We start from the raw sequence: 23699 nt of genomic DNA, 5'->3' as shown, positions 1-23699 counted from the left end.
TGAAGACGGTGAAGTACAACACCCTACGATCTCCTTAATCAACTTTAAAATTCAAACTATAACCATAAGCACCCAAAAATCAAACTTTGACTCATACTTCCTCGACTAAGACATTGAATATATACTTCATAAGCTATTAATATGAGTGAAAATTTGGTATGACTCTTTCGATTTAAAAGACATCTTCTTAAATTTAGTGATGGATAAGTATAACCTACTAGTCAACTTATCGCATTTCTCATTTTATTTACATTTTTCAGTCGATTTCTTTTTAATATTTAATTAAATCATTTTACTTTAAAAATTCTGTTTGATGTTATCCCTTTATCTTCATCGACGTCATCCGTGGTAGTTTGGATAAAAGGGCAATAGGGAACATTAAAAAAATAATAAAAATGATAAATTAAACATTTTAAAAATTGAAAGATTTAATGAAATTATGTAAAAGAAATGAAAACTAAAAGAGTACTGAGTATCTTATTACCAAAAGAAATCAGTGTCTCCTCAACCGAAAATGTGGGGATGAGGCAGTGAGTCTTGTAGCAAAAAGTAGAAGGGTCACACCATAGGGAAGAAAAATACAAAGACATAATTTAATACCTAAATAAAATAAAACCATAATATGAAAAACAGTAAAAATATTTTTTTATTTGCATATTATTTATAAATATTAAAAAATAATATTCATTAAGTGACAAAACAATTTTATACCAGATATTAACGTAATAGTATTTTTTAAATAAATTTAATCAAACATATAGAAGTTGAAAATTTTCCCAAATAAACCTAATTGCAAAAGAAATTACTCAAATAAAATACCAAATTCTTTACCGATTTTTTCTGCCATGTTTTTATTTTAGGTCCAATATATCTCATGCATCTATGCTTACACTTATTCATACTCAACCAAAGTAGAGAAAATAATAAAGACATTTTCTTATATTCAAATCGCAGTGCAATTTTACTGCCACTGGGATGCATTGTGATCATCGTTACCATCACTATTATTTATTTTAACAAAATCAAAATTCAAATTTTGAAGAATCAAATTCTAACTTATTTTAAAAAATAATGATACTTTCACAACATTTTTTGACAACATTTTAACATCATCTACATGTCATTCCGTGATTGGTCCATTTTGATGTTTATGATTATTATTATTGATTGTTGAATAATTTTGGACCAATCACATAATGATACATAAATATTCTTAAAAAAATATTGTCAAAAGTATCATTATCCTATTTTAAATTGTCTGAAAGTTATTTTAAGTCACAGAAATGGATTCTCTTAAAAGTTCTGACCGGTGGATAGGTCTAGTTATATAATTATTTAATAAGTTTTTTGGATAATTATTTTGGGAAATATTTGATAAAAAGAAATCGTAAAAGTTATTGACAATTGATTATTTTATTAATAGTATTTTTCTTAATTTTTTAAAACAATCAACCTAATTTTAACCTTATTATTAGATAAATAAATAAACGCATCTAAAACCCATCTGTTGCAGGATTTGGCTTCTCCACCCGCCGTAAGCGAGTACACCAAACTTGGTTGGTTGAATTGTCGGAAAAAAAGAAGTTGTTTTTATTTGATAAAGCTTTGATCTTTGCACACTGCCCATGAGCTCGAAAGTTCCCTCCCCAGATTCAATTGGTATTCCACTCTTTCCCATTTCGTAACTGAGAATCATAGTAGCCATTACTCTGTCGCATTCGACGTGGGTTTTCCTCAAATTTCAATTTGTTTTTGTGACCTTGACTTTCATTCTGACTCCATTGTTAGCCTAAAGGTTCTTCGTGCTGGTCCTTTTTTTCCAGAGTCTCAGACTCAAGGAGGACTATTATTTTTAAGTTAATATTTTAAAAGTAATACCTTGAAATTGCTGTGTCAATCTGTTGCCAGAGGTTTTTGCTTGTGCTTTGCATTACTTATCTTGAACAAGTGACTTGTCTGTACAGATGCATTGAAGTCTAAAATGTCTGTTCAAAAGGACACAGATAAGTTCTTCATGTCAATCACTGAAGGAGAGAAAAAGCCATTTGACTTTTTACGTGTTCTATATGGTAAGTTTTTCCATCCCAGTTGAAGATTGTTAGATACATGGATAAAAGAACTGCAATCCCTTGTTGTTTAAACGGTGTTAGATACATGTTCATCAACGGTGTCATTGCATTATGCCTATATCGCGTGTCTATGTTACATTTCGAGCAGATAATGAGACCAGTGACATTTATGGTGTTAAAAATTTCAAAGCATTGAAATTGTAATTGCTGTTAAAAATTAGTTGACGATGTTTCTATTTCTACGCATAGTTATGGTTCGTGATGCAGGGTCTGGCATTGGAACTCAAGTCATTAGTTGCATCTAATCATGCATCTCTAATTGTCTTTTGTTATTAGTATTTTGTTGTATGACATATTTACAAATATTGATCTAATTGTAGATGGTTGCATTGCTGGAGGTGTTGCGGGTGTCATGGTAGAGACAGCTTTATACCCCATTGATACCATCAAAACTCGACTACAGGTGAATTATGTGTATATATTCTAGACCTTTAAATCTAGTTTTTCTTTGTTATCATCTGTTGGGTGACGGTTGAAGGGAAGGAAGGAACTAGGAAGGAAACAAAAATAACCCAATTCATTTACATAGGAGGAAGCATGTATTGTAGTTAATGAAAATGCAGTTATCCAATTACTGAATTCTTTTTTCATTTTATTGTGAATTCTAAATGTTAGTTCATGTCAAAGTATGAATTTGTAAATGTAATAATTGTCACTTAATATGTGATATTCAAATTGTATATTTGTGTGAGATATTGACTTTGTTCAACATCCATTGTACCTTGTTTGATGTGAACTCTGATGCTAATGGAGCACTGTGATGAGATTGCTCAACTTGTGATATTTTAATCCTCATAGGGAAGAAATAATAGAATGGTTGAAATTATGGTGTTTTCAGCATAGAATGAGGAAGATAGAAAAAAGAGAACGAGAAAATGAATTGATCTTAGTTCAGTATGATGATGTTTATATGTTCATAAAACCAAGAGTACTAATCCTTATGTATAAATTTTATTCTAATCGTATTCTATCTCATTGGGGAAACTAATCATGATGGGATAAGAAAATATAGTAGCCAATCTTAACAAGGGAATAAAGGAACTAACTTTCGAGGATAATCTAATATATGATAAGATATTACATAAATTCTAACAACAATACTAGTTCTGTTGTATTTTTTCATTTTCCCTTCACCATTTCTTCTTAGAATGAGTTTGTCGTATAAGCCACTAAACATAAATCGACTTTGTCCAATGCATGGAATTCTTCCTTTTGTGTAACAAAACTTGGCCATTTTATCTTTCTATAGTTTCAGCGGCAAAATTGTAGAACAAACACACTTGCAGCAATTTTGATTTTATAACTCATTCATTCCTATATCAGGTAGCTCGTGATGGAGGAAAGATTGTTCTGAAGGGTCTGTACTCTGGGTTGTCTGGAAATCTTGTTGGTGTCTTGCCGTGAGTGAACATTTTTTTTTCATATTTACATCATTTCTTAAGGCAGTTACTTTTTTGTCGTTATATTGAGTTTTTGTTTTTCACTTTATTCTTTTCCACAGCAAACTTATTTAGATTCGAGCTTGTTAGATGCTTTTGCTTATGTGCCATAAATTTAAGCATGTAAAATTTCTATTTCTAGTTTTACCTATTAGGAATTGACTATAGGATTCTGTTTTTATTCTATATTAATTTCTTGAAATATTCTGTAACTACTTGTTCTGAATAAAGAATTTTTTTCTTTATTTTCTTGGAGGTGGTTTGTATATTTGTACTGGGGAAAAAGATGGATTGCATTCTGATTTTAAGCTGAGTAAATATGCAATAGCATAGACACTACCCGCTATTTCTGTACTCAGAACTATTTCAGCTTTTCTGGAACCTGGAGCTCATTACTAGTATGATTTAGGACACAAGTTAACATTAATGTTGTTCTAAGTTATAATAACAGTATAAGCAAAGCATTAGAAAGCATAATTACCTTTTATTATCAGTGGCAATAGTTAGAGGGATCTATTTTTTGAGCATTTCTTGCTTTCACTCTTCTATATCTCAATGAGGAAGATAATAATACTTTTAATCTATCTACTGCAACAAGATAGTTTTCCCAGGATACATTGACCTTAACATTCTTTTATTTTGGTAAAAACATTGGTTCTTAATTGATTATCAGCATGTATGCCTGATAGACCATTCTTCCTCCTTGCAGAGCGTCTGCAATTTTTATTGGAGTGTATGAACCCACAAAGCAGCAATTGCTACAGTCATTGCCTGAGAATCTCAGTGCTGTGGCTCATTTTGTAAGTTGGCTATCTTTTCTAAAAGAAACAATCTCTTCAAATTAACTATGCAGTGACTTTATTTGCCATGTGCCACCAACTTCCACCTTAGATATGTATGTGATTATGCTCTTCGCCTGCATACAATTTTAGAATTCTGATATTAATTTTTATGACTGTATGCCAATTTTCTGGTTTCATAGCATTTCTTAGCAAGTTAAATCCTAGGATACACAAACCAGGAGTGACAGCAAGATGAGTAGATAACCAAAAACATGAGAACCCAATTCTTTGATGTAGATATTGATGTGAAAGGGTACCACCAAATCATATTTACAAACATGTTCTATTATTTTATATGCATATTGAAGATACTTTTCAACCTCTGTAAACGATATGGGGGAAGACATTGCAAAGTATAAATGTGATGATTCCCCAAAGTCAATCTCGTCCAATTTTAAATCTTTTAGACCTATCATGATATCTGATGTTTAGTAATTTTGTTTGTTCTCCAAATTTACAAGAAATTTCTCCAAAAAAATTTATTAACCAATCCAATAAGATAGCAGATTTATAATATTTTGCCAGTTAGCCTCAGTCTGCATGAGGTCCGGTTTAGATGAGCTCCTCAACAAGCACTTATAAGGGAATAAAATAAAGAGGTAAAATGCATCAAGTTTTTCTCATTGGTTAAAATCAATTTATGTACCTCTGCTTCTTTAGAAGTTCTCTCAAGTTTCATCTAACTTATTCAAAAGCCGAAGTGTATAACTTGATTTTAATTTATATTTACCTCCCCATTTATTCATTTGCAAATGCTTACTGAGAAATTTATCCAAACTATGTCATAGCTGGAGTAGCACAGGCTGAAGATGAACAGTGATATAGATTTTGTACCTAGGCTTATGCTTGGCTTGAAAGGGGATTTTCTAGTTTGATGTGCACTTTATGCATGTTTGAGCTTTAAATTGCCGTCAATTTTTATTATTTCTCGAGCATAAATTTGCATTATTTTTGGTGCCATAGAAAAAAAAATAGAATGCATATAAACAGAAACAAACAAATAGAAGTTATAAAACTTATTAATGATTAGTTAACCAAACTTTTTGGTGAGTTATGTTAATCATCCGAACGTCAAGCTTGTATGGTTAGCACACAAGGCACTTAGCCTGGTGCCCTGGCCTTGAAGTTGGGCTGACATTTCTTTTCAATTTTTGCTATTTTGATATTCTGAAGCTGATTGCAGGCTGCAGGTGCTATTGGAGGCATTGCTTCTTCTATTGTTCGGGTTCCAACAGAGGTAATTAGCTTTACTTCGTTTACTGCCAAGCATTTTCTGCTTTCTTGAACTTGGAATATGTCCATGTCTTTCTAGGTTGTTAAGCAAAGGATGCAAATTGGGCAATTTAGATCAGCTCCAGATGCTGTTCGTCTCATTGTCTCAAATGAGGGTTTTAAAGGTCTTTATGCGGTATGTATGACTAAATTTCACATCTTTGGAATCACCATTGATTAGTTAATAATTTCTGGGGTAGCATATGATTTCTGCTCTAATATATTGGTGCCTTTTATTCAGAGAACTCTGGAAGGCAATATATGTAAGTGAGAAGAGATACGTTGTTCCGAGTGATCAGAACCATAATGCCTTTTTACATTATTTTTTTAGCTTTCCCATTTTACATGCTATTTTAATATTATATATATGTGTGTGAACTTTTCTTTTTTTCTTTTTTGCCTCCCTTGATATCTATTTTTTGTTTATATGATATTGTAGGGATATGGTTCCTTCTTATTGCGAGATTTACCATTTGATGCCATAGAATTATGCATTTATGAGCAGCTCCGTATTGGGTATAAATTAGCGGTAAGCTTGCTATTTGAAGTGTCAATTGATTTTTATGGATTTTTATAAAAGTTGTTTTTGATTTTAAACCATCTACTAAAAAATGAAGCTCCTGTTTCATGTAAAATTGTATATCTGATTTTGTGTCAGAGTTGAAGAAAAGTAGTGCATAAAATTAGTAAGGTTGTGCTTATTGGAAACTTTCTGATGATTATTAAAGTATTTATCGAATTTATGGCATCAATTTGTTAGATATTATTGTAATTAGCTCAGGAATAAGGATTTTATGTGCATTTAGTTAGCTTTCTAATTTCAAGCATATATATTAATACTATAACATTTATTACAACCAAAGCTCTTTTTCTTTGCTTGAATGAGGTTACAACAAAAGGGTGGGTAGATTGTTTCTGAATTTTTGTTTCTTTACAGGCAAAAAGAGATCCTAATGATCCAGAGAATGCTATGCTTGGGGCAGTGGCTGGTACTAAATATCTATTAAAACCTCTGTTCTGCTGAACTTGAGTTGTTTGATTTGAACTGAGAATGGTGAATTTGATACCTGACAGGTGCCATAACTGGAGCAGTCACAACTCCTCTTGATGTAGTAAAGACCAGATTGATGGTTCAGGTAAACACAATTTTTTTTCTTTTCATTATTTGAAGGAAATCTTTGGGATGGCTCCCAAGTGAAGATGTTTTTTTTTTTTGTTGTTAACGGTTTGCTATGTTGATTTGACTCTTAGAAGATGCTTTATTTGAAGTATTTGTGACTAACTTCAGGGATCACAAAATCATTACAAAGGCATCAGTGATTGTGTGAGGACAATAGTTAAAGAAGAAGGAACTCATGCTCTTTTTAAGGTATATTCATTGTTCTTACTTTTCTTCAATTCAAAAGCTTAATACGATTAACTTTGTACATTTGCACTGTCCTTCAGGGTATTGGGCCTAGAGTTTTGTGGATAGGAGTTGGCGGTTCAATATTTTTTTGTGTTCTTGAGAAGACAAAGCAAATACTTGCTCGGAATCGGCAAACCAAAGCTGAGATTCGGAAGTGAGTTTCTTCTAGTTTTTCTTCAGCTTCATTCCTATATTGGTACCGGGCCTGAAAGGATGAGCTCAAGACAAGCCCTTCTGGACCTGGAAATTGAAGCCTAAATTGAAATTTGGGCTTTGTCATAAAGCCTGACTAAAATCTTCCTGGAGCTTTCTCTAATAGGCTAACAAAGCAGAGATTGGAACAGATGTAGATCTGTTTATTTATTTTTCATCTTTTTTTATTTTGTTTTTTGCAGCGCTGAAAAATTATTCTCTTTCGTTTTATTCAAAATACGAAACAATAGAGTGCAGAGATATGGAAAGAGAAAATAAAGTGTAAACATGAGTTTTCAACCTGTACAACCTCTGCGTAGAGAATGTAAAATTGAAAGGCTATTGCTTCTTTCACCCCACAATTACTAACTACACCCGAAAATAAAAGGAAAAGATTTAAATATCTTTCACCACTGACAGTTGCAGAGGAAGAAGAGAGATGTGAAAAAAAGAATGGTTCCGGAAAGCTCTTTCTTGAACATATTTCTTATGCGAAACTTATTCCAGAAAATATTTGTCCAAGAAAGTTAGTTCTAGAAATCTCATTCCAGGAAACGTATTCCAAAATGTATTTGATGCGTTTCAAAACTTGTATTTCGAAATTTTTATTCCAAAAAATGTTTCAAAGATCTTATTATGAAAATCTTGTTTCGAAAGTTTTAAAAAACTGAAATTTTCAAAATATATAATCTGAAAGTCATTTTTACGAAAGGCAAAATATCATTTCAAAATTTTGAGGGGTGCACCAAAAAATTGTAGATGTGCTGAAAGAAGTAAAAGCCCAATTCACGTCAACAGCTTTGAAATATATTTTAAGTGTCGAAACCTTCCATTTAAGCAAAGGGAATTGCTTTCTGCAGCTAACACATTCTGCACCCGTCAGATAAAAAATTTTCGATAGCTTTTATATGTGGTGGATGAAGAAATGTGATAGGGTGCAGGAAGCCACATCCTTAAGCAAATTATGAATTTGAGATTTTTTTTTCATTAATGATACGTTTTTTTTATTTCAGAGCTGTTTGTTATATTTATTTATATAGCACAAATTTTAATTAATTTAGAATTCGGTTTCTAGGAAATCGAATTTTTAATATCTTAAAATATTTTTATAAAAATTGAAATTCAAGAAAGCAAATTCTGTGAATGGTTTGGAGTTTTAACATACAGGAATTTATTTTTATTTTTTACTTTTAAATCTTTTCCACTCTTTCTCTTTGACCTAGCAGTTGCCCCCTCCCCTTTTTCCCTATGTTAGTTCTTCTTCTCCTATGTTCTTATGGCACTCCATCACCATAATACCTAAATACTATTACAGTTTTGATTAGATTTTACATAGTTTTATATATATATATATATATATATATATATATATATATATATATATATATATATATATATATATATATATATATATATATATATATATATATATATATATATATATATATATAGGTTTGGTTTGGCAATTGAGAAAAATAGTGATGCATTGATATGTAGAAGCGTGAGAGGTGAAGCTTATTGAAAATCATTAAGTCGTTGAATGAGTTTAGAAAACCCTTTAAGGTTTCAATGATTTTCGAGACCTGGTAAACAATTTTCTTTTAAAATTATTAAAAATCATTGAGTTGTTGAATAACCCTAGAAGGTTTCAATGGTTTTGGAAACCCCATAAACAAATTTTATTTATTTTTTAATTATTGAAAACCATGTTGAATAGGTTTGGAAAATCGTTAAAAGTTCCAATAGTTTCCTATTGTAAACAATCTTTTTGTAAATAATATATTTTGCAAAATAAATTGTTAGATCCTACAAATATTTTATCTAATTAAGAAGATTCTATAAATATTTTTTCTAATTAAAAATATTAAATATTTTCTCTAATTACAACAAATTTATATTAATTTTATTTGAAATATTTATTTTAAATTTAAAAAAAATTGTTCACGACAGAAAATCATTAACAATTTTCCAAACTTATTCAATTGCTTAATGATTTTCAATAATTAAAAAAAAAAAATTGTTCGTCAGAGTGTCACAAGATAGCAGAAGAAGAATTAATAGAAAAAGAATAAAAAAGAGAGGGGACAGCTCTAGGTCAAAGAGAGAAGAGAAAAGAGAACAAGTGAAAAAAGTTTGAAAGTAAAAAGTAAAAATAAATTCCTATAAGTTAAAACTCCAAATTATTGATAAAATTCATTTTCTTAGCAAACAAGTTTCGAATTTTAATTTTTATAAAAACATTTCAAAAAATATTAAAATCTTAGTTTCTTAAAAATCGAATTCTGAACCTGTTAAAAAATGTGCTATATAAGTAAATATAACACACAGTATGTTATATTTGAAATTAAAATGTCATTAATGTAAAAAAAATCATGAATTTGAAGTGTCCAAGTAGAAAGACAAGCTTATGTGATTCACCTAGGCTCAAATGGTGCATTTATAATTTCTCCAAACATCATGGCTATATGTTTGAGTCTGTTGGACCGTAACCATTAATTACCTACCAGTTAATACATTGGTCAGTACAATTGAATATTTTGAGCAACGCTCTTTTAATTTCCGTTTTCTTCCTTTCACGAACTGAAGTGTACCAACAATTGAAACATTGAATAAGCATGAACGAACATTATCCATCTTCAGAAATATTCATATGAATATTGTCCTACTGTCTTCAAACAGCACCATTTAGCCATCTGAAGGAATCGAACCTTAATGTACAACAAATCTTTAATACAAACAACATTTCAATAACTTTAAACCTCGACAGTTTTTTTTGACCCCGATAACTGTCTGCTTGTTGGAACTTTGATTTTTGCTCTCCTCCGAAATAAAAAAAGCAAGAATCCTAAAATGACAATCAAAATAAAGAAAACTTCCAAGTGAGCCCCCCATAGAAACTGAACAAATTCTTGTGTGCTTTTGCTGTTACAGTCACAATCATAGACATTCTGCAGTACACTTTCTTTGATACTGACTTCAGGATCAAGAACAAAATCCAACGTCACAGGTCCATCATCCAACCAAATAGTTGTATTCTTTGATTTGTAGCCAATCATGGTAGCCACCACTGCAATTTATATTGAGAAATTGATTAGAAATAATAAAGAAACTGAAACTAGAGTAAGGCTGAAAAAAAGATGATATTATCATCTGGATTGGGATGACATCTATATTCCATCCAGGAAATTTTTCAATAATGCACAGTACAACCTGAATTCCCTTTGTGTTCAATTTAGAGTCCAAAGTTCCACATGAATTCAATTTGTTGAAATAATAGGGAACTAAATGTCCTAGGTCTTTTATTTTTTATGAAATAATTTACTTGTCTTCGGACGACTTGAGATCCCACCTGGATTTACCAAATCCTGAGAATTGCATTTTTTATTTAATTATTTGAGAACGTCTTCATGGTAGGCTTCAATCTATACTAGAAAAATAATTTGAATTAAATATAATAATACCTTCGTATTTATCTCTTGGGGCAAGAAAGCGATGATAGTCACCTAAAGTTTTTCCGGCTGTAACCTGCTAGTTCAGATAATTAACAGATATACAAATTAAACCATCAAAGTGAAGAGTGAATCAAACATGCATTTGGGAAATATCAAGAATTGTACCAAAAACAAAACAGCCGATAGGCTATCAATTAAAACACGAAGTTTAAACTTAAAATATCATTTTTATGCAATAAATTAATCGGTCAAATAATATGCAGTACAACTACAGATCAGTATAAAAAAATTTCGCATTGTTATCTAATTGAACACAAAATGTGCAGATATATTCTTCCTGCGTGGAAAAGACCTACAGAGAGGAGGGGGATAGAGACAAATTTAAAAGGAAAAATGAAAAAAAGAGCATAGTCTCACATACTGTATAATTTATTCCACTGACAGCTATAGAGCCTGGTAATGGCTTTCCATCGGCTGAAGAGTATATTCTTCCATGCACACCTGTCTAGAGAGTACAAAACAAAATGGTGAATCGACCTAAATTCGAAGCAGCTGGAGCAACACTTTAGACATATGCAAATATAAGAATCTGCTAACCGATCTATGCATATTTTTAACATAACTTAAAAGGTTATCTTTTAATAAAAGAAAATATATCTAGTGGAAAGGATAAAATACAACTGAGCCCAACAAAACAAAATATGCAACTGTGAAAATATTATTGCACATCTTATTTCAAGCATTTTGAAACTGAATCTTTCAGGTTTCCTTCAATGTTTGTAAAATTCGAAGGGAAGAACAGTATATATTAGAAATCAAAGGAAACGAATCTGTCTGGATAATGTACACATGGTAGTAACTGATAGAAAGAAGTTCAGTGTGCTGAAGCTCCTTTTTAAACTTTCATTTTCCTTGTGCACATTGCCCTTCGAAAATATTCTTAGATGACCACCAAAAAAAAAAAAAAGAGGCTTAACAACCTTAGTTGGTAAATTGGTATAAATAGTATAGAGGATACATGATACAGTAGATTCATAGTTGCTTGGTTATGACATGCCTGAGAATTCTTGGAAGTTTATGTTCTTTGCTCAGGATACATTCACACTGCTTAAATACGTTTTCGATCTACTTTCTATTAGAATGGGATCTGAAGAAGGGTGAGAGTAATTTCTTTTACGTGTAATGCTTGCATTTGATGCGGATTTTCAGTGTTAACTGTAACTGAAATGATGGGAGAAATCCAGTTCCATTTGGGAAAACATGGAATTAAGAACTTACATCTCCTTATTGTCATATTTTATGTCAAACGGTCTCTATCAGCATTCTCCTTGTGCACAAAAGTGACCATATATAGGGGAAGTAATTTCAATAGTAAAAAACAAAATATGATTTTATCACTAGGAGCTATTGAACTAGTAGCCATTATAGTATATTGTATGTAATGTAATTAGCATGTGTTCTCAGACTACACACTTTTATAAATGACGGTAAAGAGCCTCATTCTCTTTATAAATTAAAACTTATACATAATGTCAGAGATCACTTGTATACAATTATACATTCACTCCGCTTGTTGTTTCCTACATCCTCTCTCTTGACTATTAACAAGAACCATTGAAGGGCTTCTAGAAAAATTCTGAAGCAAAAGACAGGATAATTTCACATTAGTTCTTTAGGTGTAAAGCATATGAACAGAAACAGCATACCTTCACCAGGCTTGCCACAAGATTAAGCAAGCTCATTTTGTTGTATTTCCAAAGAATAGGAAGCTGCACATTAATAAAGTAAACATGTGTCATCATAAGAAACTTTTAAAGTAAATTATAACCAATTATACGTAGATACCAAGCATGCAAACCAAGTATCTGACAGATACATGGAGCTAGAATACAAAAATGGAAAACAAGCTCCTCGCATGCAGAGTTAGATAGAACTCTGTTGAGATTGAAATTACAAAAGAAAACACAGGGAAGTAAAAGAAATTTTGCAGATGCATAGAATACTCCACCCTTCCCAAAGCCCCTCCTCCAACTTTCTCATTCTTGCCAAGCGTTGCTTCTCTTCCACTTTCTCCTTTTAATAATTTTCTATGACAAAGTTCACACTTCACTCGTCCCTACCATATTATTCTGTTGCTCCCTAGAGTTAATATTCCTTTTAACCACCACACTGTCAACGTGAAGCTAGTGCCTTGGGGTCATTACTTCTATATGCCTACCACTATCTCATTCTCGTGCTTATGTTGGTCAAGAGCAAATCCAAAGCAGTGCAGTAAAAAGAAACTGAAATAAATTACGTGTCTCACAATAGTTCAAGTCCCACTTCTTTTTAAATAGAATGGGAGAAAACTCATGATCATTGAATCTAGAGAATTATTTTTAATAATGGAGCACGTAAGATCTGGGTTAAAATATTAAAAATGGATGAACAGTAGTAATTGTATTGTTAGGTCTCCAATAGATCTGACAATGTCACCTAGAAACATGTCCTCTTATCCTACTTGTTTTGACAATCAAAACTTCCAATTGAATGCTTGAATAATGTCAAAATGCATCCCAAGTTTATCTGGGGGTTCTTGGCTGGACCACTATTCCTATCACTTACGATTTTCTTGCTTTTTTTTGTGTTCTATTGTAATAATTATTTTAGAAAAATTACATTCACACCCCAAGGTTTAATATAGTTGCACTCAATAACTCCATTTTTTTCACCTTAAACAAACCTCTCTTAATTTATAACTAACATATTTCCATATACTTTTCGCATTAACACAGACTTCCCCCATTTCCCCCATTTCTTATGCATTTATAATTATCAAGGGAGGTCAAAGTAAACAGACAAGAAAAAAATATCAGGTGTAAAATGTAATTTGTCTTAATTATTCTTTCCTATTCTGCATATACTTCTGTAATTTTAAAGACTGCTCGGAATTAAAAGTTAGAACTAACCTCAGTAGCATTAGGCCATTTATTATCACTAATTTCCAAGGTCAACTCAAAACATCCAGCATGTATGTAGTTCCAATCTTGCATTCCGCCATATAGAGGATACCTGGAGAGAGTACCATTTCTAAATTGTGCACACATTAAAAGGAAACAAATTTCAGTAATAAACTACAAAACAATACATTCAGAAAACAATACCAAGCTGCTCCATTTGTAATTCCACTGAGAAATTCTTTGCTTGAAGACATGTTGTAATGAGAATGACTATAGATACTTGCCATGAAGCGAAATGCATCATCATCAGGGCACCCATAGTACTTTGTCCTGCAACTTATTCATATCAATAGACATATTCAACACAATTGGAAACATGTCATTATACATTTCTAATGTAATGCACAGAAGATGACCTGAATAATTTCTTAATAATTTCACCTATAGTTTTCTTGGTCTCCCTTTACCTCTAACAATAGGGCTATTTTCTATCTGATTTCCTCCCCTTATTGTCAGCTTCTACTAGTTTTCTTCACACATGCCCAAACTAAGGCATGTTTCTACCATCTTTTCTACAGCGTACTTTAACTTTTTCTTTAATGCATATATATTGTTATCCTATGTTGTCTAGTATGTCTACTCATTCAATGCAGTATTATCTTATCTGCTATAGTGACTTTTTCTCTTACTTTTTACCATCCAACATTCAGCTCCGTAAGTCTTATAGTTGAGGTAAAATTTTCCTATCAGAAGAAAAACGGTGAGCTACTGAAATAGCTTTTATTATGACATAGGAAACACATAATGAGTTGCAAAGTAGACACAAAATGCAAATTAAAATAGTGAGAAATGAATACACCAAAGTATTTTACGACCTTTTATCTTCAGAACCATCCCACGGATAGTTTGCAACAAGTGCACCCTGAGGTTTCAAAGAAAAAGACATCATTAATGACCAAAGTCTGCATAAATGGAAAATACTAATGAAAACGAGCTATAATCAATTCTAAAGTATCAACTATTCTGGGTTATTTCACATTTTCAACCATAGAATGAAAATAGAGTGAATGCCAGTGAAGAACTGAACACAAGTTTCAATGACTTTTGACAAATTTATCTTGTTGCCATTAAACAAACCCATAAAATTCTGCTTAGCAGTATGTATATCTAATGGAGAAAATTGAAAGATTTCCGAAAGAAACCAAGGATGTAATTTTTTTTATGTATAGCAGGATCCCTGTGTATGCAAGAAAAACTGGAAATGAACAGTTGAGTCCAGAGTATACTTCACACAAATTAGTGAATTAATAAATCAAGCAAACAAGATATTATGTGAATCCAAAGAATGAATACCCCATGCAACGTGGCAGATGCTGTGAATCGTATATCTCTCAACCAATTCATTATTGCTCTTGTCTCAGGCTGCCGGGAATCCTCATCATCATTTACAGAAAAGAACTGATTTTTTGAATTCAAACATTGCAGGATAACGTTTAGAAGATAGTTAGCAAGAAATAGCAGTAAATTTAACAAACAATTTGACATACAAATTGCAACTTTAAACTTAAATTAAATTCAAATAAAAGGTAAAAATATGTATACATGCACATCCAAAAAGTAAAAATATTAGAATTTTATGTCATAGTAACAGTGAACATCAACCAATCTCATATTGTATACATTACACTTACTATTAGTAATAGAAAACATATATATATATATATATATATATATATATATATATATACCTGGTCAGGAAAATCCCGATTCAAATCAATATTATTAGCATTACCACGCTTTCTTAAACTAAACCCATCAGGATTCATTGATGGAAGCAGATGAAGGTGCACATTCTCCACAATGAATTTCGCCTGAAACATTTTACTAAAAGTCGGACAATGTAAAAGTAAAAACAAAATAATAAATAAACATAAAATAATCTGCACTGACAAAATGCAAGATATGAACACTGAAGCAGATTAAATGAATTCCAATATACCAAAATATAGTTCATATTTATATATTAAATGAATTGGTAACATGAATAGTCGTTTAACATTCACTCGTCTGAATATTCATACTGACAGCAGGAAGGGAAAGCCTTATTTGATGATTTTCTTTCTATTTTTTCATTATAAAAGATTCAAAAGACTGGCAAAAAATGAAGAAATTGTTATCAGGCTGTCCCCAATTTTTCCACAATATCAAGGATGATGAGACTACAACCTCAATTTAAAACCTTTATTTCAACAGCTTATAATCTTCAAGAATTTGCACCAGTATCAGTAATGTTCTTTGTGTTGTCATAGTCAACTATTTATTAGAAATTACACTTGTACAAGACAGATCTGTCTTTAGGATGTTATTACTACTTAACTAGACATTATAATTCTACCATCATTACTATTTAGTTAGACATTACAATTCCAGTGCATGTGGCATGAACAACTGTGATGTCTCCTTAAATGTATCTATCGTAAAGTTCAGATAAGTTTTCCCCAAACAATATTCCTAACTATTTCTTATGTAGTTCTTATGATTTTCTGACAGTATCAGCAATGTATCAGCAAAGGCACATAACTGTCAAACATGGGAAACATATCAGATTATATCTGGGCAAATAAAGGAAAGAAAAATACCAAAGGATCTTTCAAATAGTTATCACATAACCAATTGGCCAAACTTATAAGAAGCTCGCGGCCCACAGGTTCATCACCGTGCACATTTCCTATATACTGCATCAACATAATTTTGGTCAGAGTTGCTGAATACAAGACCACAGAACATTGCACAGAGATTTAATTAACAAAGCAGAATATGACAAAGGACACAAAATAATGGCAAAAAAAATGAAAACTCAACTATTCCATATATCAGTAAAAAAACAATAAAGAATTATTTATTGAGAGAAAAAGCAACATATTGTTAAACCTTATATGCACAAAAATCCCAAAACAAAAATAGAGTAGTCCCTCCTAAGATTATTTTGCATCCTATTACAGTTTAACTGAGATAGTTATTTTAGAGGGGCATTGAACATGGAGTGGGATTCTTGTGACCAATGTCGTCTACGCACTTACAAATCACTTTTAGACTTCAAATCTTTGAATTATTTGATCACTTACTCTGAAAAACTTCTGCCAGTTCAGTAAATTGATGCATGCATAATGCATTAGTGTTCCTAATAAAGAACAAGAAAATTTTGGAATATCAAGACAAGTATACCATATGACACAGATAGGAAATTAATGAACAAGAATTCTTAAGTAATAACCATTTAATAAAGTTGGGAATAAAAAATGATGAAGATAAATGAGTGGAAAACTTATTTCAATCTACTATCCAATGTATCATCGTATTCTTAGGTTAACAGTTTTAAGTGTATGTAATATTTTCCAGTCAAAAAAAAGCAAAATTAGATAAAATAATATCATAAGCTAGTTGTTCCACTGGTATTGGGTCGCAAACACTCGCCTTAAAAGCAGGTTTAGTCTCTTCTTCTCCTGGCTTGTCAGAAATCTCTATCACCAACTATACGGAGTGGAGGAACACAAAAGGCGATGACAATCAGTAATATGAAACTTATTTAGATTTAAGTTTAAGCTATAAATGAGTTCCTAAAAGGAAAAGAAATTACCAGTGGAAATCCATTTACACTATTCCCAATACTGATAGCCCATTCCAAGAATCCCTCAAAGAGAGAAACAAACTGCAAGTCAGTCGAGCAATTGCAAGAAGAACAGACCTTTTAAGAAGTTCAAGTATTCGTAAATGGAGGATTGGTGAACAGTAAGCTCTAATGACCTCTGTCGAGGCATAATTTGAGATAGATAATTGAGAACTGTAACAGTATGAGGAATCACCTGTATATCCTGGAAATGTTGCTGCATCTTTGTCCAAATTCTTTGATGGCCCATTCAAGGTCATCATTGGACATGTATCCTTGTGCCAAATCAACACTGATAAATAACATAATAAATAAGCATTAAAAATGAAAACACATTAAATGCAGAACAAAACAAAGTAATATCTACATAGCAATCCAGGAGAAGATTCATTATGATTACCTTATCTGAGCCTGAGATTCATTCTCTAACAAATGCCTTGTACGACTTGCATTACTACAGTCATTGAATTCTTCTAATACCGAGAAAAGCACGAGTTAGAAACTTCAAATTCAAAATTCAACCTTCCAAACTAAACAGCAGAGGTTATCAAGCTACTCATTAAGACAGCATGTAAATTCTGAGCCCGCCCCAACGTTGAAGCATTTCACTTCAAACTCCTAACGCAGGAAATTGAAACAAAAATAAACAGAATATAAATTCAGATGCAAGTCAAGATAATTTCCACAGTCTCATCCGTTCAGAACCTCGAGAAGTTCAACAAACAATTATACCGAGTAAAAAATATCCTAAAATAAAAAGTTCCGAACCTTAAATATAGTTATCCCAACTTAATTTCGAATGCAGCCAAATTTACTCAAATAACGCAATGGAACCGAGTTAATTCAAATAAACTCAAATAACTGAAATAAAACAAATACACAAAAGCAATTAGCATGGTTTGAGTGACGAAGAATACCTGAAGGAAGAAGGGTTTGTTGCAAGGAACCCTTGGCAAGAGAAGAGGAAATTGTGGAAGCAAAAAGGATAAGAAAAGATAGCAGGTTCGTCTTCATTACCATGGACGTGGACGATGATGTCGGTTTCAGGCATCAGGCTAAGGTTGTTTGTTCGTTTTCTGCGATTTAACTGGGTCACACTCACGTGACGTGAAAAATCAAAATTTTCAAATTCAAGCAATGTTGTTACCTTTTCTCTATTTGGGCTCTAAGTGGCTCCCTCTTTCCACCTTCAGCCACTTTCTTCCTGCACCTCCATAACTTCCTTCTGACCCTTTCATAATTTTCTTTTTCTTTTATTTTATCTTTTTTATTCTACAATTTAAAAGTATTTTTTGAGTTTTAGATTATGTAATTAGAAAAAAATTTAAATTTAACTGTAAACCATTTTCTTCTAAAACAATTATTTTAATTACACAATTTATAAATTAAAATTAACTTCTAAATTATATAATTTAAAAGCCAAAAATGATTTCTAAATTATATAATTTGAAAGTTGTTGTTTTTTAAAAAAAAAAACTTTTAAATTACATAATTCATAAATTATTTGAAAAAATTTGAAAGTTATTTTTTACTTTTATAATGTGAAAAAATAAAATGGGAAAAAAATTATAGAAGTGCAGGAAGAACTGCTCAATCTTCATTCACCCGTCTGTGACTTTGGAAGGTTCATCTTTGATATATTCTTTGAGAAAACAGCTTTTCATATCGTAAAAGTTATTTTCACCTTTTACAAACTTTATGACAAAAATTATTCGTTCAACTAAACTTTAAGCTGAGATAACCTATTATTCTTGTAAGACCTGCTACTTTTTTTGCTTATAATATGGTGCAGAGATGCCAACGTTATTAATCAATTATAGCACTATCTTAATTAAAATTTGAATTTACGTGTTCAAATACGGTATTTATAGAGAAATTATGAGGTATTCATACCGTATTATACAGGTTTTCATCTTTACATTCTCATGTTTATACAAAAAACAATGCATCATTCTTATATAGTGTTCTTAACACGTAGATGGTGCCTGTGTGATTTCATATATTACTTTCATCGTATTTATACCTTAAAATAATTAATCCTTACTGATTAATTACGGTACCTTAATGTGTAGAAGTTATTTCACTAGATGCTACAATTAAAATCTAAATATACCATTAATCAAACCAACCCTTTTAATTCCATTTGAGCCATTTCACTTGATGCATTCAGACAATGCTGAATTGATTTAGCTGTTGAATATGTTGTCCCCATGTGTTTCTGAGTTGGATAAACCAAGTTTGGTAAATGATTGTTTTCTCCATTATGCTTGAAATAACGCATGCTCAAATGATTACCATAATCACGTTGGGATAAAACTGTAGCTTCAACTTGCAAGATTTTCTTTTATGCCAAATTGCTTTTAAAATGGATAAGATTGTATTTTTCTAATAAAAAAAAATACAAACCAATATCCCATTACAATTCACATCGTTATTTGATTTGGATACTTTTGTGGATTGCATTTGCTTCACAAAAAAAACTAATTTTCTCATAATCACGTCCATATACTCTCATAAATCATATTAACCTGAGATTTATTTGAAAATCTAATAACCATCATCATTCATCTGCTTACAACAAAATACAGTTAGACACGGACAAATCTGAAAGTAAACAAAAAAAGAAAAAGAAAAAAAAAAGTAGGAAAGTGGAAAACGAAGGAAAACGTTACATCAGAGAGTGATTAATTCCTCTTATGCTAAGTAGCCGCCCAAAACCTTTATTATAGCATATCAGTTGCCGACACAGTGACGATTGAAGCGCGTGAGCCCACACATAAAGCACCTAACCTAACACCCTAATTATGGACACGTGTACGGTGAATGTGACACGATGCCATTGTTAAGGTATTTAATCGTTAAGTCATTACGGTAAGAGATTGTTTGGGCGTTGAAACTGACAAGTGTACCAATGCTACCTGGCTATCGTTATTCCGTAACCGACCACCTTCTTCTACCGCGCAACCTTATTATCATCCTTCTAGATTCTTCTAATGATCACACACAAAATTATAATAACAGTCTTTATTAATGCATCTTTATTGTAATTTCGTACATGTCTATATTATGTAGTTCTTAATTAGTATTTAATAAACAACGGTTAGCAAGACATTGATCAAATTGCAGACATTAGTTCTCACATATGTTTTCTTAAGATATATAATTGCATCAAATTTATATCACCGGGAGATGTAAACTTTTTGCAAAAGTAACACTGGAATAAAAAAAACAATTCTACAAAAAAAAAGTAATATAATAATGTTACTTTTAATTTCGATCTATGCCAGCAAAACCTTCATCATGTTGTTGTTGCATGCGAGTTTGGCATTAAGGTTTCCATAAATAAATAATTATTTATTAGTTTATTGTCGAAACAAAGATTGATAGTTCTCTTGGCACTGCAGCAAATGGGACCACTCTGTTTTGAACACTCTTTAACATTAGCCATTTTTTATAATAAAACATATAAATTCTTTCTAACCAGTGTCAGCGTTTTTTTATTTATTTTCATTTAACTGTTACTTTCAAAATTAATCACAGCATTAATTGTTAATACTGATATGAAAATGAAAAAAGATAAAATAGAAAACATTTTGTATTTAAAAAAAATCATAAACAACTTTTAGAAACCAACTGAAGAAATGTGATATTTTTACATGATGCACGTTTTAATGCGGGTTTATAATATACATTAACAAGAAGAAGTTATTTTAATATGTTTTCTATTTTCCATATAGAGTTCAAGAAGTAAATGTAAAAGAACATACAAATAATTTTTTTAATTGGATAAATATTTTTATAATAGTTTTTTTTTTCTTCATTTAGTTGCATGAAAAATTGTTTTAACTAACCCCGAGGCAGAAAAGGGTGTTTTGGTCAAAGAAAGATTAGAGGAAAGTGCGAATCCCAAGCACGTGAAGACAAACCACTTAATGGAGCCAATGAAAATGAACCAGCCAAACCATACGGGCTATAATATTATTTTTAGACAGACAATGCTTTTACAATATCGTGAGAATTTGAAAGTATAACATTTTGGAGAGAGAAATTTAGAAGATGACATGATGTGGATGATGATGATGGTGGTGATGATGATGAGGGTGGAGGAGGTGGGACCCAGGTGGAAGTGGGGTTGGAAATTTGAATGTGTGAAAGAAGTTAAGCACAGTGAGAGAATTAGATTTGTGTATATCTTAAAATGAGAGGTGATTGGGTGTGGCGGAACCGAGTTGACACGGTGGACTCGGAGCGAGTGAGGAAAACAAATATCCTAGGGGTGCGTGCCTCTACCACCAGATATTTCTTAGCTGCCCCAAACGCTGCCCCGGGATCTCCTAGCCACTAGTGTGCCACGTGGCGTCTCAAGGCAGCGCGATGCGTTCTCCGGGCAGGGACATGTTAATGAACAATTCTGACTCTACACTCTCCTCCTTCCAACTGCCATTTTCAAATACTCACACAGACAAAATCATGAGAAAACACGACACTACACTCTTTAAGTGCGACAAACTTACTTATAAAACTTAGATATTAAAATTAACTTAAACATCGTCTTTAGAGTTTTTTATTAATAAAAATATTACTTTAAAAATAACGATAAATGTAGTATGTGTATTGATGTATCAATTATATGACCAATAAAAGATTTCCAAATCCAATAACCATCGTCAACCTTATGATAGCATGAAAAATAATTATTATTTTATTATGTAATATTTAAATTAAAGAATACAATTATAAGTTAAATTCTAAATAAACATTATGGAATTGGGCTATGCATTTTTACTAATATGTATCTATCTTCACTCTTATTTTAATATGAATTCCACAAATATTAATTTTACATATTCAAATTCAATAGAAAAAATCATTTAAAATTGGAAAGACATTACACTAAAATCTTAAATAATATGTACGAGCTTGACAATGTAATAGTTGATTTAGAAGACAACATATATGTAATAAAAGTGCTCTTTAAATTATAACTTAAATTAATTAAGTATTAGGCACATTTAATCATATAATTGAAATTATGGATATTGAAATATTAAAGTGTGAAAAGTTAAATGAAATTATTGATAATAATATTTGTAACATCCCAAAAATACAGCAATAAACTATATATTAGAATAATCACAATAATAATCCAGAATCAGTCTTACACTAGAGTCGAGCGTACGCTCATGGCCGAACAGCCTTACAGAAAGAGCTACAAAATTTGCTCCGTACAAGATAAGCAACCATGACCGAACGGTTTACAAAAGGGACTACCGAACGGTCAAATATAAATAAAAGGAAAGTGATTCAACGACCACTTCATTAACTAGACAAGGACCGAACGTTCTACTGTTCTAACTTTGCTTCAACTTCTTCCAAATGTTGCTCTTCCAGCGCCTCTTCCAGTAGTGCGTTTCCATCTGCTCACATCCACGCGGATGATCATTGCAATAACAAGACGGACGTACAGGGACGAGACAACACAAGGAAATACACAGGGTAAGCTTATGTAATTTAATTCATGCTTCAATATATAAGTTAAACAATTTAACACACCAGAGAAATTCAACATATGTATCACACAAAACGTATCACTAGACTGACTGTCCGGACTGTATGAAATCTGTGTAGCTACAGGCGTTCGTGCACCCGGGTGATATAGTAACTGGAATACTCTCATCAGCTGCCACCCGAGGTTAGTCCTATTCATCCAAAGTACCCCTAAGGACGGGACCTCCTGCCGTTTCCACACATGACCTACCCTCCTCTACGTGAGGACGAGTACCCACGAAACATCAGGATGAACAGCCAACACTAGCATGCCCACAGTCATACTTTACCAATTCCAATATTCATACATGAGTCGTTCCTCCCCGGAACGCTCGTTCAACTTCACATCATTTCATTCATATCACATTCTCTTCTTATTTCATTCATAATCATTCTCAATTCCATCTTTCATTATCACTTTTCTCAAATTCATCTTTATTGCCAATAAGTTAAATCTCATCTTTGTTCAAAGGTTTATAAAGACACCAAATACCGAACGTTCTATCCTCACTCAGAACGAGGACGAACGCTTGGAACGAGACAGAGAGGTCTCCAGTTCCAGAATAGAATAAGACCGAGAGGTTTACCGTCGGTTTGAGAGAAAAACCGAGTGTAATAGATGTAGCAAGGAACGAATGAACCGAACGTTCATTTCAAAATGAATCAATTATATGAACTGACTCTTGATAACTCTGACCGAACGCTGAAAAGACCTCGCCAAAGGCTACGACTCTATGCTGGAACCAATTTATACAGACACTTCAAGATATTCCAATAATAATACTTAGAAGCATTCATATGAAGAAACCAAA

The 23699-nt window shown here is 31.9% G+C and overlaps 2 protein-coding genes across 9 annotated transcripts; one reads left to right on the top strand and one right to left on the bottom strand.

Moving 5' to 3' along the window:
• Positions 1 to 1515: 1515 nt before the first annotated feature.
• Positions 1516 to 7621, top strand: LOC108325110 (probable S-adenosylmethionine carrier 2, chloroplastic). The gene is made up of 12 exons (XM_017558122.2): positions 1516 to 1659; positions 1965 to 2069; positions 2450 to 2532; positions 3453 to 3529; positions 4278 to 4368; positions 5594 to 5647; positions 5723 to 5818; positions 6122 to 6211; positions 6620 to 6671; positions 6757 to 6818; positions 6971 to 7051; positions 7129 to 7621. Exons 1-12 carry the CDS (start codon positions 1626 to 1628, stop codon positions 7246 to 7248), a joined length of 945 nt encoding a protein of 314 aa, XP_017413611.1. The 5' UTR covers positions 1516 to 1625; the 3' UTR covers positions 7249 to 7621.
• Positions 7622 to 9887: 2266 nt separating this feature from the next.
• On the bottom strand, positions 9888 to 18432 carry LOC108326385 (carboxypeptidase SOL1). Of its 8 annotated transcripts, none has more exons than XM_052874432.1 (16): positions 18258 to 18393; positions 17897 to 17958; positions 17741 to 17813; positions 17537 to 17632; positions 17311 to 17341; positions 17148 to 17204; positions 16313 to 16408; positions 15422 to 15544; positions 15027 to 15131; positions 14549 to 14595; positions 13878 to 14003; positions 13683 to 13785; positions 12441 to 12503; positions 11156 to 11239; positions 10744 to 10807; positions 9888 to 10349 (listed from the first exon to the last, which is right to left on the bottom strand). In XM_052874432.1, the coding sequence occupies exons 2-16, from the start codon at positions 17898 to 17900 to the stop codon at positions 10036 to 10038; spliced, it is 1386 nt and encodes a 461-aa protein (XP_052730392.1). In that variant the 5' UTR covers positions 17901 to 17958; positions 18258 to 18393; the 3' UTR covers positions 9888 to 10035. The 8 variants fall into 8 exon arrangements, with proteins under 8 accessions (XP_052730392.1, XP_052730393.1, XP_052730391.1 ...); XM_052874433.1 differs by having other exon boundaries at positions 17741 to 17810; XM_052874431.1 differs by lacking the exon at positions 17897 to 17958 and having other exon boundaries at positions 17741 to 17810; positions 18258 to 18432.
• Positions 18433 to 23699: the final 5267 nt, after the last annotated feature.

The sequence above is a fragment of the Vigna angularis genome, chromosome 3 (genome assembly GCF_016808095.1).
Source record: "Vigna angularis cultivar LongXiaoDou No.4 chromosome 3, ASM1680809v1, whole genome shotgun sequence".
NCBI classification, from domain to species: Eukaryota; Viridiplantae; Streptophyta; class Magnoliopsida; order Fabales; family Fabaceae; genus Vigna; species Vigna angularis.
The sequence above is the reverse complement of the archived record's forward strand: the minus strand, read 5'-3'. Positions and strand labels throughout refer to the sequence as shown.

What these genes read in the sequence shown, in the direction of transcription:
- LOC108325110 (XM_017558122.2), top strand. Translation starts at nt 1,626, where the DNA reads ATGAGCTCGAAAGTTCCCTCCCCAGATTCAATTG. An exon ending in CTTTTTACGTGTTCTATATG is followed by an intron (nt 2,070 to 2,449) that starts GTAAGTTTTTCC and finishes ATCTAATTGTAG; the next exon opens with ATGGTTGCATTGCTGGAGGT. An exon ending in AATCTTGTTGGTGTCTTGCC is followed by an intron (nt 3,530 to 4,277) that starts GTGAGTGAACAT and finishes TCCTCCTTGCAG; the next exon opens with AGCGTCTGCAATTTTTATTG.
- LOC108326385 (XM_052874430.1), bottom strand. Translation starts at nt 18,360, where the DNA reads ATGGTAATGAAGACGAACCTGCTATCTTTTCTTATCCTTTTTGCTTCC. An exon ending in ATCGGGATTTTCCTGACCAG is followed by an intron (nt 15,132 to 15,421) that starts GTATATATATAT and finishes TCAAAAAATCAG; the next exon opens with TTCTTTTCTGTAAATGATGA. An exon ending in CATCTGCCACGTTGCATGGG is followed by an intron (nt 14,596 to 15,026) that starts GTATTCATTCTT and finishes TTGAAACCTCAG; the next exon opens with GGTGCACTTGTTGCAAACTA.